At 36.9% G+C, this 16,621-nt stretch overlaps 1 protein-coding gene and 1 long non-coding RNA gene across 3 annotated transcripts in view; one reads left to right on the forward strand and one right to left on the reverse strand.

Annotated features, from left to right (window-relative positions):
- LOC147915868 (uncharacterized) overlaps positions 1-16,621 on the forward strand; it is a 74,434-nt gene that overhangs the window by 18,591 nt on the left and 39,222 nt on the right. The window contains exon 3 of one of the 2 annotated variants that reach the window (XR_015553841.1): positions 621-1,059. The exons of the other annotated variant lie outside the window; for it this stretch is intronic. This is a non-coding gene — a long non-coding RNA (uncharacterized LOC147915868). Of the gene's footprint in view, positions 1-620; positions 1,060-16,621 lie in introns of those variants that run through there. 2 annotated transcript variants of the gene reach the window in all.
- Positions 1-16,621, reverse strand: part of LOC101392162 (N-deacetylase and N-sulfotransferase 3) — a 138,758-nt gene that overhangs the window by 9,683 nt on the left and 112,454 nt on the right. The window contains exons 11-14 of the mRNA XM_087437692.1: positions 15,282-15,405; positions 10,980-11,154; positions 7,812-7,982; positions 6,303-6,412 (exon numbers count right to left, since the gene is read on the reverse strand). Of these exons, the coding sequence (XP_087293818.1) occupies positions 6,303-6,412; positions 7,812-7,982; positions 10,980-11,154; positions 15,282-15,405 (580 nt within the window). The remainder of the gene's footprint in view (positions 1-6,302; positions 6,413-7,811; positions 7,983-10,979; positions 11,155-15,281; positions 15,406-16,621) is intronic.

Below are 16,621 nucleotides of genomic sequence, written 5' to 3' on the forward strand. Positions count from 1 at the left end.
AATGTCTTTATGTTGTTTAGATTCTTGTTTGAATCAGTAAGGCAACTGAATAAAGTAGTTCCATAGATAGAGGTAGAAGAAAGGAGAGCATTAAAAAAGACTATTATTTAAATGATCTGTACATGAAAGCTGAGAAGCTCTAATACAATAACATTTCTAGAAGTCTGCTATTGATGTAATATTTTTCATTAACACTTTGTCATTAGCTATTTCCACAATTGAATTCTGACTCATTTTAAGTATGTAAGTAATCAAAATTCAGACCATTATTATTATTTTTTGCTAATATACCTAACTATAGATACATGTCTGGAACGTACATATGCTTTACAGTAAAATGAGCATCCTTCTGACAGAATTTTTTTTTTTAAGAAACACTGAACTTCACACGTTAAAATTAAAAATCAAAAGAAAAATAGGTTTTTCTTTCATCTCTACTAATTGATTTTATCTTATGCAGCAGGCTGTCATGCTGGGCTTTATTGAGAAAAAAATGTGTGTGTGGAGGGGGCATCTAGCCCAGGCATCTGTATGCCTCAGATCTGAGGCGCTGGGGTAAGTGTATAGGAGTGGAAATGAAATGGCGAGGAAGGTAGACGGGAGATATGTTTATTTTCCAGGTTGCCTGCAGTAGAAGGTGAAGGGACTGATGTTGATGAAGGACCTTGTGAGTTTGAGGACACAGCAATGTTATTTCGGAGCTCAAGCGAAGAAGCTTGACGGGGGATGGAGAAAGATCGTCTGCCCACATCTGTTTAGAATATCAGCAGTGGCCCTCTGAAGATTAGCAGCTACTCCTGATTCCTGGTGGAAGGGCAAGGAAGCAGCCTTTTCATGTAGGCACTGGCAGCTAGACATTGCGCAAGGCACTACTCATGGCTAGGACCCTCCTTTAAAGGCTTCCAGGAAGTGAACATCTTGGAGGAAGTTGTATGTGTTGTTTAGTGTCTCTCTATGGTTACCCCTTCCTGGAAGTGGGATATTTTGTTCATCATTGAGTCCCCAGAAGCATGCACATAACAGTCACTCAATAAAACTTTGCTGAATTAAAGAGTAAAACGAGAATGGAGTGGTTCTTCAGTTTGTGTGGAATATCACCTGGGGTCATCCAGAAATAACTGAAAGAGACATGGGGGCAGGGACAATCAGGTTTCTCCAATGATTCAGCCTTCAACTGGTAACATTTCTCCAACTGGTAACATTTCTATATTAAGGAAAATGTGACTTGAATTTTACCTTTGGGCAGGTGAATTCTAGGGAACATGCAGATTATACTTAGTAGGTTCAAGTATGGTTGAAATACCTTTAAATTGAAATGACGTTTCCATGAGAGAACACTGAATTGCAACAGTGCAGGTGAATTTCAAAACCAAAACACCATCGTTTAGGTGTTTTTTGTCAGTTCCCTCTCTACAAACATACTTTTGTGATTTCATGAACCAATTTATTGATACACATTTTATTTTTAACAGCTTTTTTTGAGGTATAATTTACATATCATAACACCCATTTTAAGTGTACAATTCAATGATTTGTAGCAAATTTATATAGCTGTACAACTGTCACCACAATCCAGTTTTAGAACATTTCCACCCCCCCATCTCTTAGAGTCCATTGTAGTCAATCCCTGCTGTCACCTCCCAGCTCCAGGCAAGAACTGATCTGCTTTCTGGCTCTAAATTTGTCTTTTCTGGACATTTCCTTTTTTTGGCTGGTGTGGCTATGCCAAATTTTGTTAATCCATTTACCAGTTGATGAACATTTGGATTGGTTCCAGTTTTTGGCTATTATGAATAATGCTGCCGTGAACAAGTGGACATAGGTTTTCATTTCTCTTGGGGTAGGTTCCTAGGAGTGGCACTGGATTGTTTGTAAGCTTCTGTTTGATTTTTAAGAAACTGCAAAACTGCTTTTCCAAAGTGGCCATATATTGTACATTACCATCAGCAATATATGAGGGTTCCAGTTTCTCCACAGTCTTGCCCACATTTGGTATTGTCTTTTGGATTATAGCCATTCTAGTGGTAGTTCAATATGGTTTTAATTTGCATGTCAGTATGATTACACATTTACTATGCAAAGTGACAGTGTGTCATGGAGATAGATTCTTTTTATAATAAAGTCTGAGACAACCTTAAAAGCTTATTTTAAGGTTTCAGTTTTTTAAAGGAAGTATTTCCTGTTGATATACTATTCATTAGTAAAAATTCATAGTATTGTTTTTCTCCAGTTCTAACATCTTGTGCCAATTTGAAGAGCTAAATATATTGGCAGTGTAGGCTCCAGAGGACTGATTGAGTTTCAATACTGCCTCCTCAATTTTACTTGCTGAGTGACTTTTGGCTTAGCTTTTCTGTGCCCCACGTTTTTTAGCTGAAAAATAGAGCTAATAGTACCCGTCACGTAGTGTTGTTATGAAGAAATATATGTAAAATACTTAGAACATATGAATAGATACTTATATGAAATGTTACAACCACGTTTAAAAACAAATTCATCATAAGAAACTGGAATAGACTATTTTTTTCACTACTGTATTTAGCATTTCTAGGTGCCCTTTCACATGTCATCTAGAGAATCAACAGATTTTAGCTACTCTGGCTACTGTTTTTTGCTACTAAAAAAGTTTCAATGTGGCCCATTTTTTTTTTTTTCTGAGGAAGATCAGCCCTGAGCTAACATCCGTGTCAATCCTCCTCCTTTTTTGCAGAGGAAGACCGGCTCTGAGCCAACATCCACCACCAATCCTCCTCCCTTTTTCTCCCCAAAGCCCCAGTAGATAGTTGCATGTCATAGTTGCACATCCTTCTAGCTGCTGCATGCGGGATGCGGCCTCAGCATGGCGGGAGAAGTGGTGCATGGGCACGTGCCCGGGATCCAGACCCGGGCCGCCAGTAGTGGAGCGCACGCACCCAACCGCTAAGCCATGGGGCCGGCCCCAATGTGGCCCATTTTTACTCAAACTCATATAAAATGGGATGGGAAAGAATTCCTGGGCATTATAAATTTGGTCGCCAGGGGAAGTGATGTTAGAAGCAATTGAAGTCCTTGTGAATTTTGAGGCAGCTTTAGTTCTTTATGGCTTAGTAAGCCCCATCCACAGAACAAAGCAAACACACACACAATCTTTATTCAACCCCTGGCCTTCAAATCCATATTGTCCATTTATTGAAGTTTTCACAGTCAATTAGTATTAAAAATTCATGTAACTCATGTTAAAATTCATGTTAACAAACAAGGTGACTGAGAAATAAAGACATTAGCTTCAGGTATTTAACTAACTAGTGTTTCTAAGTGTGAAGAATCTTGTCATGGTCATTGATGGCTAGATATAATTGTGAATGGATATACTCATGGAAAAATTAAAAGTTTATATTTTTCATTTTAGTTTATACAAATTAGCATAATTCCATGATAAGCATTATTTTTCTTGCTTTCTCTCAAATGATCACTCAGCTTTAAAGCACTATATAACACATAACATAAAAGCTAAAATAATGTCAGTGTATCAATCCTATTTACAATTTAGGGATTAAGGTTATGTTGAACAAGAATTGTAAAATGCTAATTTACTTAATTGAATGGGAAAGTTCCCATTTATATTGTTTAAAGCTTATACTGGCTTATTTCAAATCACACCCACATTCATTAAGAAAATCAGATTTTTTTTCTTTACATATTCAGTATGTCATTTAAAATCAGTGATGACAGTACTAAATCATTTTAAGACTATATAGACTACCCAAAGACTGTAGGAAATTTAGAAGTCTTGAATACTTTCTTTAGCGATTGTGGAAAGGAATAAATAACACTCTTGACAATGGAATTTGCCCTTTTTCTTGAAAATAGTTTTGAAATTAGAATTTTTTAATATTGAAGATAATCAGTTTATAGATCTCTTAAATTGGAGTAGTATTTGATGCCAAGATTGTTTGCTAAAACCTTTGTATAGGTCTAGTTTCATCCACTCATTCTACTGTGTGCAAAGAACTGGATTTATGTGGTTAGTTGAGAATTCATATCTGTTTGCAGTTCAGTACATTCTTAGAGGACTTTAAATGAATATTTTTTTAAGTACCAAAGAGATACTTCACTATCACCAGCATGAAAAATATGAAGCAATAAATGACATTGCTGAGAATATACATTTTGTACCCCTAGTCACCCCCAACATGTCCAAAGCACCACAGAAGCAACTTAACCAGTATAGTTACTTTAACAAGAGTAACTAAATTATGATTCAGAACATCTACAAAGGGCATGGATGAAGGAGGATTTAGACCAGTTTAGACCTAAGACAATGACATGAAATTCCAAATATTCTACAACAGGTACACTGCAGGTTTTTACAAGATGTGTCAGGCAAACTGATGATTGACGAGAAAATATACAATGAAACTGAGTGGCAGTACATTATCTCTGTCAGCGGGGTGAGAGCTTGGGCAGCCCTGCCGGACCAGAAATTGTGGTGTCACATATCTTATCTTGCTGCTTCACCCACTGAGCCCCCAACCAGGCTAGAGAATCATATAATGGGTAATTGTAGCCAGATACATCCCAGGTGCAAAGCGACCCACAGTTCTTTGTAAACAGTACATTGCTTTGATATTACTTCTCTTAAGTTTACACTCCCTTTTCTCAGCAGAGGAGGTGAATAAAAACCTTGCTGCTGAGCTGGATGCAAAGCGGACAATTACCCAGTGGGCAGGTCAAGGACCATTCCCTATGAAAAGGAGATGATGTCTTTATAGAACACTCCACTTCTCCTGTCTGAAATACAATGCTTTGCTATATATTGTATAAAAAAGACCCAAAGATAAGCCAACTTGAATAGAAAACTTGTTTAGAAAATAAAAGCTTTCTTTTCTAAGAGATACTTAAAAAGATAGAAAGCAGAAAGTGGACTTGAATTTCTAACTGCAAACTAAAATCACTCAGCTTTCTCTAAGGTCAAGCTGAAAGTACAATACCCAAGGCTAGTGTCTGTGTTAGGACTTGAACTAAGTTCTACAAAGCTCGGTAGTACTCGTAGTATAGAAAACACAGAGGTCAGACGGTTAATAGTAACAGCAAAGTAAATGACTCTCAGGAAGCAAGCTCAGAACTCGCGTTCCACCTACTGCTTTGTCCTCTAAACCAAAATGTCTCTCTTACGTGTCTCTACATATGATGTAAGCAGTATTTGATGTTTTTCTGCCAGTCTTTTACTGTAAGGGATGCTGAAAGGTAAATGAATCCTGCCTCTCACTTTCTAAATTGCTACAGGATACAAAGCACAAGGAAAAGAGAAAATCAGTTGATATATGGAACTGAGCTCTATGGAAGAATTCCATAATACAGTCTTTTTCAGTTTCTTTAAGGCTCAGTCTATGAGCCTAAAATTAAAAAATATATATATATTATACTGAGACTCAGGGCCACGGCCCATCCAACTCAGTATCTTCCAGTCGCTCTTGGCATGTGAAATAGGAACGAACACAACCCTCATAAATCTGATTGCCAACCGTTATAAATGGACAAAGTAACATGCTGAATGAAGTCCAGAGTCAGGATTAAGGTGAGGTCAGAGAGGCACCTGGGGTGCAAGATTTAAGGAGGCACTCACTGTCAGGGCTGTGCAAACGCCTGAGAGTGAGTCCGTAGATCCTCAAGCCTCTCCCTTGCCTCACCCTAGTCCCCGCCCAGTGGAGTCAATTACCTAAGAAAATCAGAGAGAACCAGCACAAGAAAACCAAACCAGAGCTGTCACTGCTGAGGCCTCTGAAGGTTAGGTGACAGGGTCAGACACACAGTGGGTAAAGACAAAGAAGCAAAAAATAGAAGTATGGGTACGAGTAATAATAGCACATCTCTCTCTGCCTATTCAGTCACCTATTGGGCTATTTCTTGCTGTATGACATTGTTTTTGAAAACTGCACAAGAGAGAGAGGAGTGAATTCATAAACCACGTAATCACCTCTTTACACTTCCAAGAGGTCCCGATATTGTCTGTTAAATAGGCTTAGCGCTCACCAACTTAATTTAAATAGCCTCTTCTAAGGTTAGTTGTTGGTTTTGAGATTTATAACTGTTTCTCTGCTTTCCTTCCAGGGGAAATCTTTCATAGTTAGAAATCAACAGATGGTTTAGGACGTTTCTTTGCCATACTGTTGAAACGTTCTTTCCCAAGTAGTTAATGTCAAACTGGAAAATAATCAGCATGTAAGAAGCAGCTAACTCAACGGTTGTATCACCAAACTACAATTTCTTTAAAACCAGTTCTCTGCTGAAATTTCAATAAATTAATTAGAATATAAACTTACGTTAAAGCTTCTGAATAATTATAATGAGGAGAGACTCCTAGAAACTTCTGTACTTCATCCATCACTGTAGCAGGATCAGTTCTTAGCTGTTGCCCATCGATAATTAGCAACTAAATTACCAAAGAAATAAAAAAACAAAGACAATGCACATTGAAAAAAGTCATGTAACTGCACAATAAAAAATTTCTGCACTCAGAATTTATTCAGTGAGAGACATTGTACTGGGGATTTGCATGCATTCTTGTTAGACTTAACCAGGCCATCCTCATTAATGACCTGGAACACGAAATAAATCACACTAATTAAATGCAGTCATGTTTTGTAATCTGAGAAGTCCTGCAAACACTATGAAAACAAAAAAGCCACGTGAGGGGACCAAGACAGTTTAAGAAATACGACTGCAGAATTACAAATGGAAACCAAGTTTACAAACAGACAAAACAATGATTCCATCATTGAAGCTGGGAAGGAGCACTGTAGAAAAAGAAAAATGGTTATAATAAGACCAGGTGTAATGAGACAGAGGAAACATCATTCTCCATGATTCCATTTAAAGGGGTAGCACTGTAAAGATTTAAGAAATACTTTGATAATCTATTCGGAAGAAAAAGTACGACTCCCAGAGAATGTGAATGTGGACAGAAGTTCCTCCACAGACTAAGCGGAAGAATTTGCTTGTTACTCTGGCGAGGGAGGGGGGTGGACCCAGCAACATAAATTGACAGGAGATGATGGAGGGCCACAAAGCCTGCAATGCAACTCTTGCTCACACCTCTTCTCCAATATTTCAAGTTAGTCTAGACCAGCATTGTTCAATAGAAATTTCTGTGACGATGGCCATGTTCTACAGCTGTGGTGTCTAACAGGTGGCTATTGAGCATTTGAAATGTGGCTAATGTGATTGAGGAACTGAACTTTTAGTTTTATATAATTTTAGCATAAATTTAAATAGCCACATGTCACAGCAGCTATCATATTGGAAAGCATGGTTCTAGACACACAGGACACACCATATCTGATGTGACTGGACTGCTTTCTGCAATCCAATCTTGGGGCTGATTTTGTAATCTAGGTTGATGCCAGGCAAAAGAGAGACACAAGGAAGCCAAGAAAAACGCAGGACTTATGAAAAATTCAGCAAGGTGGTTCAAAGGGAAATAATGGCACTTAATTAAGCAAAACAATATTTGTCTTGTGTGATTAAGAGGTTCTCAAGCTTTACTCTCAGAATAAGAATCAGGGATATGAAGCTGTTGAAGCTCTTTACAATCAGGAAACGTATATACTAGAAAATAGAGCAGGGAGAATTATCCTGAAATACTTTTAGAAGGAAAATTAAACAGTTTTTCTACCTCTGCCTATCTATTATTCTTTGCCACAGTCTCATTATTTACAACTAAAGAATAAAAGCTAGTAATGTTTTAATGAGTAAAAATTTCCTCTATCATAGAGGCAAAGTCATCAACTTAATGGGATTGTAACATGATGTAAATTCTTATTGCTCAATACCTGAAACGGGGGGAAATAAACAAGCCATCTCTCGATGTGGCTGGCATACCACCCTGGGACCAAACATCTCTTCTGCAAGGCTCTGAGCTCCGAGGGTGCCCGGGGTCCGGCTGAGATCACTTCGTAGAAGCTAAACTTCAGAGCGGCGGGGTCTTCGTGCGATCGCTGATGCTACAATGAAAAGGTGGATAATTAAACTAACTTGAACCACAGGCATAAATAATTAAAAACCAATCTCTGGGACAAATTTCAAACGTAAGGGAAGGAGGGCCTCACTGCTGGAGAGGTATTTGGTTTGCAATTAATAAAGGATGAAAATATTTGCTCGGAGCATCAGGATTTCAAGTTGTGATGCTGAGAGTATACTTTTGAGAACTGAATTCGTATTGATAGGATTCCTTAACCAACTTTACTGAGTCTTTTCCTTAGTGTATCTATTTTATTCTGAAAGTAAACTTTTGAAAGTTGCGTTAATGCCCCCTTTTCAGCCCATAAGCAAACCATTTATCATGTCCAGTGAGTATCCATAATGCACCAGCACTCTGCTTGTTCTGCCAGAGTTTTGCTCCATCTAGTAATGCAGTTTTAGATAGAAAAGCCCTATCGGCTATTTAAATGGAGAAACTACTGAAAACTTTGACATGTATGTTATACAAAATCCGCAGCTTTTATCATATACTACCTAGCTTCTAAAAGCCAAGATTATTTTACCTAATGGTAACCTTTGTGATGAATCAGAATCATTTATTGTACAGAAAATGCAGAAAGCAGCAATCCAAACAGGAAAGGGTTTCATAATGGCTCTGGCTCAGGCCCACGGGTTTGAGAAAATCACCTTTTCCTTAAATTGCCCCATAAATATTCAGGCTTAGCAGTGGGTTGCGGATGTTTACCACATCCAGCTGAATAGCAAATTTGCTGCAGTTGAGATTCAAATTACTGCACTAAGAACTCGACTAGACTTTATTAAGGCCTGCATTTGGCCACTGTGGAGTGATTTATTTGTAATATTTAGGACGTTTTGTTAGCTTGCAGCCTTGAAACCTCATTTTTCAGTACATTCTCAATTTTTCAGGGGCTAAGTGGTTGCCAAGCTCCAATTTTCTTCTTTCTCTTTGAGTCAATTAAGGCTTATTTCTCTTTTCTCCAGATACCTGGTGGAAAAGGTAAAAGGTGCAAAATGAAATCAGTCAATTTGCAATTTGCTGTATATTTTGATTTAGAAGATGGCTCTAGGAGTTTGGCATGAATGATTAGTGTGGAATTGTGGATTTCAGCTTTCCAGGTTGTCTCAGTCCCTATTATGCAGTTGATTATCAGTATGCCTATCTAAGATCTGTCTGCTTTATATGACCTTTCCCCACTCTGTCCCCACCACAAAACCTTTCCTGACAATCCGTTCTTTCTCTGGTAAACCTGGAAAAGCTGTTTTTGTTAAATAACAAAAGGACCCAGTGCTGAGAAACTTGATTCTCCAATATCGTAGACTGTCAGGCATTTAGCTGTTTGAAATCCTGTCAGTGAGAATGGAACACCCCACTCTTGCCTGGAGGATCTGAGCTATGTGGGTCGCTTTAATACAGAGAAGCAGCCTTATTTCCAGCCCAAGTGTAGAGTTTCAGGTAAGGCGTTTGGGACACAACATTCCACACTTATCTTCACTTTCTAGTTTCCGAGGAAATAAGACCCTCAATCTGCTTTTCAGCCCTGACCTGCTGATAACCCCCTTCCACACAGCCCTGCTTATTAAAATGCTCCATTTTAGTTTTACCTAAATTTCTCCCATTACAAATCCTTCCCTCCTTTAGGAAAATACCCAATGGTTCTTCTGGTGCTTGGTCTCCTCTGCTGCAGCCAATTAATATAGGTAACTTGTCCGTCACGGTCTTTATCAGATGGGCTTTATCATTCTGCAGAAGTCTACCTGTCACTCAATACTTTCTAATTTATTTCTAATTTATACACTGATTATTTATACATATTTCTCCAAGACTGAAAGCAGTCTCGAGTGTGGCATCCACATTTATGAATTCATCTTCAAATCATACTTAGAACAATACTTTCCACATGGCAGTCATTAAAATTATTTAATGAATGGATGAACACATGAACATTAGGAAAGTGTTTTTTGAATTACAAAACTGAGGAATGATAACTAAGGATCCTGGAGACTAAAGACACTGTCTCTATTAATTTTGTTGTGTTCTTATATTTAATTTTGACTGCTTTTTATTGAACTTTTTCCACTTGGTGATTTAAATATCACTGGGACAGGTTTTTTTTTTTTCTTATTATTTTTAATGATTTATTCAAGTGAAAATGTATTTGGTGTATAAGTATTATTATTAGAGTCTGTTAAATTATTTCAAATTGGTCGTTCCTGTGCTAGGTTCTAACCAACATCAGAAACATAATGGCAATGAATGTATGAGAAAGAGGCTTAGAACAAGGTTTAGACTGGCTAGGCTTTCAAGGATGAAGAATTCTTATATTTAGTGTTGCTACTAAGTTATTTCTTCAGTAGAAGCAGTTATTTAAGTTCTTTTAGAGTCAGGGTCATCAATCTATTGCCCATGGGCTAAATTTGGCCTGATGCTTGTTTTTGTAAATAAAGTTTTATTGGAACACAGCTAAACTCATTAATTTACATATTGTCTATGGCTGCTTTTGCAGTATAATGGCAAAGTTCCAACAGAGACCAACCATATGGCCTGCAAAGCCTGAAATATTTACTCTCCGGCCCTTTACAGAAAAAACCGGTGACTTCTGCTTTAGGGAATCAATTATACTCCTCATCTGTAAAAATGAGATAATAATAGCAGCATTACACATGTATTAGATGAAAAATAATGATTTTAAATTATTATAAATTTCACTTAAAATGCAGATGTATAGAAGCACAGATATACATACAAGTACATAATATTTTGTTCTATTTTAATTTCTTCATTGCATTAATATATTTTATTAAGGAATTGAATACAAAATTAATGAAAACTTAAATAGAAAGTTTCTCCATGGAAACAAAGAAAAATTTATCCCCTTTCTGCACATGTAAAACAGCAAATCTCTTTTGTTAAAACCTGAGGTTGTGGCTATTGCTGAAAACCTTCCTCCCTTCTCCATACTCCCCTTCTACCTGCTGGATTCTGTCTGTATTTTCCTTACCTGGTACCAGGAATATGCTCGGTCTGATGGGTCGATGAGAATGGTGATGATCTTGGCTTTGGGGACCAGAGAAGCTGCTCTTTTAGGGGCTTCCTCTGAGTGGAAGTAATTGGCACTCTTCTCAAATAGAAAGTCAGTGGTGACATTGGATGGGACTGGGAAGAAATCCATATACCTAGAAAAGGAATATTTCTCAAAATAAGACTCTGATTTATACTCATACCCTGGTGACTGAAGATGTTAAAGGTTTCCCACAAATTGGTTTGTTTCCTAAACAAAGCCTTTTTCTTTAAGACATTTGTCTCAAACAGTTAGCAAAGGAAAAATATACAGAACACTAATATATACAGAACACTAATAATGTATTTTCAAAATGCTTTTCTAAATACATTGTCTATTTGTTTTGCTTAATATCAAGAAAAAAGGTATGGGAGATAACAAAAATGTAGACACAGAGTGATCACACTGCAACAATAATCAACCTAACTATATAAAATGTGTCTAAATGCAGAAATACTTTACAGAGAAAAATGTGAGTGCTCAACCAAAAAGAAAATTTGATTAAAACAGATGATATTTTCAGTTGAAAGACATTTTAAAAGGACTTCTGCAAAACATTTTTTACTTCATCATAAGTAAAATAATTTCATTCCCGCTAATGTGTTGTGCTGCTGTCACATTCAACCATAAAGTGTCAAAGTGCAGAACAGGTCTGGTGTAAACATTGCCTATTTGCTTATTTTTTTTTCCATATAGAGCCATTTATACTCTTTAGAATAATTATAAAAGTTTAAAAAGTATGTACATATTTCCAAATATAAAGTCCTATCAATTCCCCAAGGTCAGGTCCTGTATCCTTAAGTGAGGTGAGAATTCAAATCACCAGCAGAGGGCACACAGGAATCCTGTGCCTCAAGCACGGAAATGAGGACATAATGCATTTTGTAGAATGTCCTATCTGTACCAAAGTTGTCAAATATAAACTAATTCAGCATATGATAATAGGTATTTCTGAAGCACTAAAGGACACCTTTCAGAGGGAAAAGGGTCTTTTGAGAGAGAACACACAAATTTAACTTGTAGGGTTTCTTACATTTTATAATAATGGCCTCACCCTTCCCCCTTCAATTCGTAAGCCACCATGACTTCGGGCTACTGAGACAAGGTGGTTCAATAATTACTGAACCAGAGAGTCACTGACATTTATGTGATGACTTCTTGCAGTTGGTTGTATTCTTTTAGTTCTCTCACATGGTAAAGCTGGTAGGATTCTAGTTGTTAACATACTGCAAAGTTTGGCTTGTACAAAGAAGTGATGTCTTAAAACTCGGGGCAGTAAAGAAATCCTTTTATGTTTTCAGGAAATCGGCTTATTAGCGTTATGTCATTCTGGCATCCTTTTAGGGAGAGAGAGATACAAAACTTTCTGGAAAGTTTGATCTACTATCTGTTCTGGTATATATTCTATTTACAGAAAATGCCAAGTTTCAGGATCCTTCTTAATTTAGATGCTCACACTGGTTCCAGGAGTGCTAAGGTTATCCCAAGTGTCCAGTGGTATCTTAATTTGGTCCAAGCTTGTCTCAAGTTTCTTTATTCTGAGAAAGCCTCCAAAAATCACAAAAGAAGGGCAGAAGGTACTGAATTCACATAACTTTTAGTTTCTAAAAACTGTCCCAGCTGCCCAGCAGTCCTCTATTCCTGGAACAGTTGAGGCCTTGGAAACCTCAAGCAGTTCTGGATCTTGGACCTGTAATTTGTGTTTTTGCTTGGCCCCGAGGCTCATGGAGAGAGCAGGGGCCTGTTCTTGTTTGCTTATCTGCCCACATTTTTCTAGTATAGTGGCTGGCACTTATACACACTTGAAAAATGCTTGATGAATAAACAAGTAAATAAAAAGAATTCAGTTTCATATTTCCAGGGTGGAAATAGGTCCACATTTGGAGAATATGAATTCTGTTTATCCAAAGAATTGGTGAGCAAACTAGAGTAGTTTAACAATTTGGGGGTTAAAAGTGAATGCCTGTCTCATTTAAAGCTTTGCTACTTCCATAAAACTTCAGCGATTTTTCTTTTTGGTGAGAAAGATTAGCCCTGAGCTAACATTCATGCCAAATCTTCCTCTATTTTGTATGTGGGATGCCTCCACAGCATGGCTGACGAGTGGAGTAGGTCCGCGTCTGGGATATGAACCCACGAACCTGGGCTGCCAAAATGGAGTGCGTGGAACTTTAACCACTCAGCCACTGCGCTGGCCCCCATCAGCAATTTTTTTTAACTGAAAGGTGTGATTTTTGCAATGCTCCACATTTATATGTTACTTGGGTTGACCCTGAGTATTTCTCAGTGATTTTACTCAAAGCCAGATTAAGACGTTTAGAGGTTTTAAATGCTAACAGGATTTTATGACTCTCCAAGGACCGCTCCAACCCTCCACTGCAGCCCCATGTAATTATAAAAAATACTACTGAACCATAAAATATAAAACTTTACTGTATGCATAAATCAAACACTTTTCTTAGATCTTCTGACTACAAATCTTGGCTATTTTATTAAAGATGGAGTTTTCTCATTTTCATTTGCTCTACTTTGCTTGTGCCCTAAGCCTGTGTTTTGGCTGCCTGTCAGTTAAGACTGGTTTTGCCCAGTTCTCCAAGAAAAGCAGATCCATGTATCCAGATTAACTAGCTGTGCCTGGGTCAATTCTGTAAGTGACTTGGCACGCTGAGACACATAATCTTCAACCTTGTGGCTCTGTGGTCCCAAAGGGACTGCTGAGGTGCTGACACTTCCCGGGGAGGCAAGGCCAGTCTGAGAACTGTGAATACATTTGATGTCGTTGATAGGGAAGCTACAGTTATTGCTAATAGATTGACATTTGCAGCTACTATTATTTGTTTTTGTGTTAATTGCCTTTTATAAACACATCGTTTGTCAATCAAAAGTGTTTGCAATTGGGGTGTTTTTAGCGAGTTATAATTAAAATCTTTAATTGCTCTTTAGCTTTCTACTTATTCATGTCATCTCTTTGTAAACTGCTGAAGGGACTTTTTGCTCCTGTCATAGAGCCTATACACATTACTGGCTTAGGAACAGCTTTTTTTTTTCTTTTTTAAATTGATTATTCTCACAGACATTCTTAAGTCTCAGGGAATCCAAGTATTGCATTCCTCTTCACTTTTAAAGCAGTTTTTAATCACTCCCTTTGGTCCTGAAGTTAACATCCTTCTATTCTACTACATACAGGCATATATGTTTGAGTCTATGGTCAAATAGCAGCTAAATTAGTTGATAGTTTTTTGATTCTCACAGCTGTTATTTAACACTACACAACTAATCAGTATCAAGCACTATACTGAAGAACTGGCAGTGAAACATATAACGATCCGAATATACGTAAGTCCTAGTAGGTGCTCAACTGACACTCAATCTATTTCTTTATCTTTCCATTTGGACTGCCCACGAGCAACTCTTGAGATGGTGGATAATTATAAAATTGAGGTCATGCAATATGACAACAGAGGTTAATTTTAATAACTTTTATGTTAAAATACATGCAAAATGTTTATGTTCATGATCTAGAATTATTACAAGAATTCCACTCTTTTATACCACCTTTTCCCCCAGAATTTATACCGTAACAGCAAGACTTCTAGATACAGTTTATGATTAAAATGTTCATTTGCGACATCTATTCCTACTACATTACTATATTTTGTGTATATCTGACATTTTAATTTTTAGTTTGAATTTAAATATTTTCCTAAGATGGTTGACATAGTTCTAATTTCAATTCAAAGACCAAAAATTAAATTTCGTATATTGTTGATAGCTTTTTTATAGCTTTCATTACTCATGAAACATGTATGCATTTCTAGTTCTATTTATTTATTTACCTTTTATGCCAAAGCAAAATAGAAAATTGTATATGTGGACTGTAGCATCACTTTAATGCAAAGTGCATAAGAAGAGAAAGCTATGGAAGTATTTTCCTAAGAGTAGAGAGGAATGAAATTCCTGGGTATTACAGCATTTCTCTGACTTCATATCTGTAATTACTATCACAGATAATCACTGCAAATTGGAATTACATGTGGGCCTCTTGAGGCGACAAGTCCATTCATAAACTGAGAAAAGTTTTTTATTAATAATTTCTGTTCTCCCTCATGTTATTCAATTTCCAAGGCACAGAAGATAACTTTTATTTGTGGCTGTAAACTTATATGTGTGTAAATATTAGCGCTAATTTTATACTGTGCACAGTACATATACTTTTAGATCGATACTAATAACCCATCTTACCAATCAATCCCCCTGTGGTAGTTATTTCTATTAAAGAACTGTACCTCCTCAAAGGTTTTTGGGCTGGGGGAGTTACTAAGGATGGAAGGATGCATAACCAGGAACAAATACAGAGCAGTGGTTCCTGAAAAGACAACAGAGGTGTAGAGATTAATTAAATGAAAACACAGTTTCCTCCTATTAGCATTTCAAAATCATTAATAAACCAAGTGTCACAATGGTCCAAACAGATACATTTAAGTACTCCCTGAATTAAATTGAATAGATAATCAGCATTTTAAAACAAGCAAATTCTAAAAAATGAGGAGAGAGTGATATGAGGAGAGGCCTGTTGCAGGGACTCAGGGAACTGGCTTGTGACCTCAGCTCAGTCATGGATTTGGTCTGTGTCTTTGGCTTTTAGCTTCTCTCTGTCTTGGCTTTATTAGTGGAAAATCACCTGCCTTGCTTATTTCACAGGCTTTCTCTGAGGATGAGCTATTGTACCTGAAGATATTTTGATATTAATAAAGCACTATATAAATGAAAAATATCATTATTTAATATAAGATACTACATTACCAAAATCCATACTTGGGTTCTCCTATAAAGTTCTTCCTGAGGCCTATGAAAGCTTTAAATTTGAGATAGAATTTAAACTTTCAACAAATTTAAGTCTGAATGCACTTACATACTTATAAAAAGTAGTGTCAAAAATTGTTTAAATTGTTAAATTTGAAAAAAAAATAGTGCCCTTTCTTAGTGACATAACTTAACAAAATTTACTTTTTTTGGAAAGAGAATGATATATCACAGGTACCCATATAGATTTGTGACTATTGGGGATCAAGGGCCTGATTTTTTTATTTGGCCAGCTTTTTTTTTTCATTGAGATAATAGTGCTATACGACATTATATAAGTTTCAGATGTACAGCAGTATAATTTGATATCTGTATACACTACATAGTGTTCATCACCATAAGTCTAGTTACCATTCGTCACCATACAATTGACCCCCTTCACCTTTTTTGCTCACCCCCCAAACTCACTTCCCTTCTGATAACCACCAATCTGTTTTCTGTATCTATGAGTTTTTTGTTTTTGTTTTGTTTCGTTTGTTTGTTTTGTTCTTAGATACCACATATAAGTGAAATCATGCAGTGTTTGTCTTTCTCATCTGACCTATTTCACTTGGCGTAGTACCCTCAAGGTCTATCCATGTTGTCACAACTGGCAAGATTTCCCTCTTTTTTTTACGACTGAGGACTATTCCATTGTATGTATATATACCACAACTTCTTTATCCATACATCAATCAATGGACACTTCATTGTTTCCATACCTTGGCTATTGTAAATAA

Source organism: Ceratotherium simum, chromosome 12, assembly GCF_057802395.1.
Source record: "Ceratotherium simum simum isolate JZ-2026a chromosome 12, ASM5780239v1, whole genome shotgun sequence".
NCBI lineage: Eukaryota > Metazoa > Chordata > Mammalia > Perissodactyla > Rhinocerotidae > Ceratotherium > Ceratotherium simum.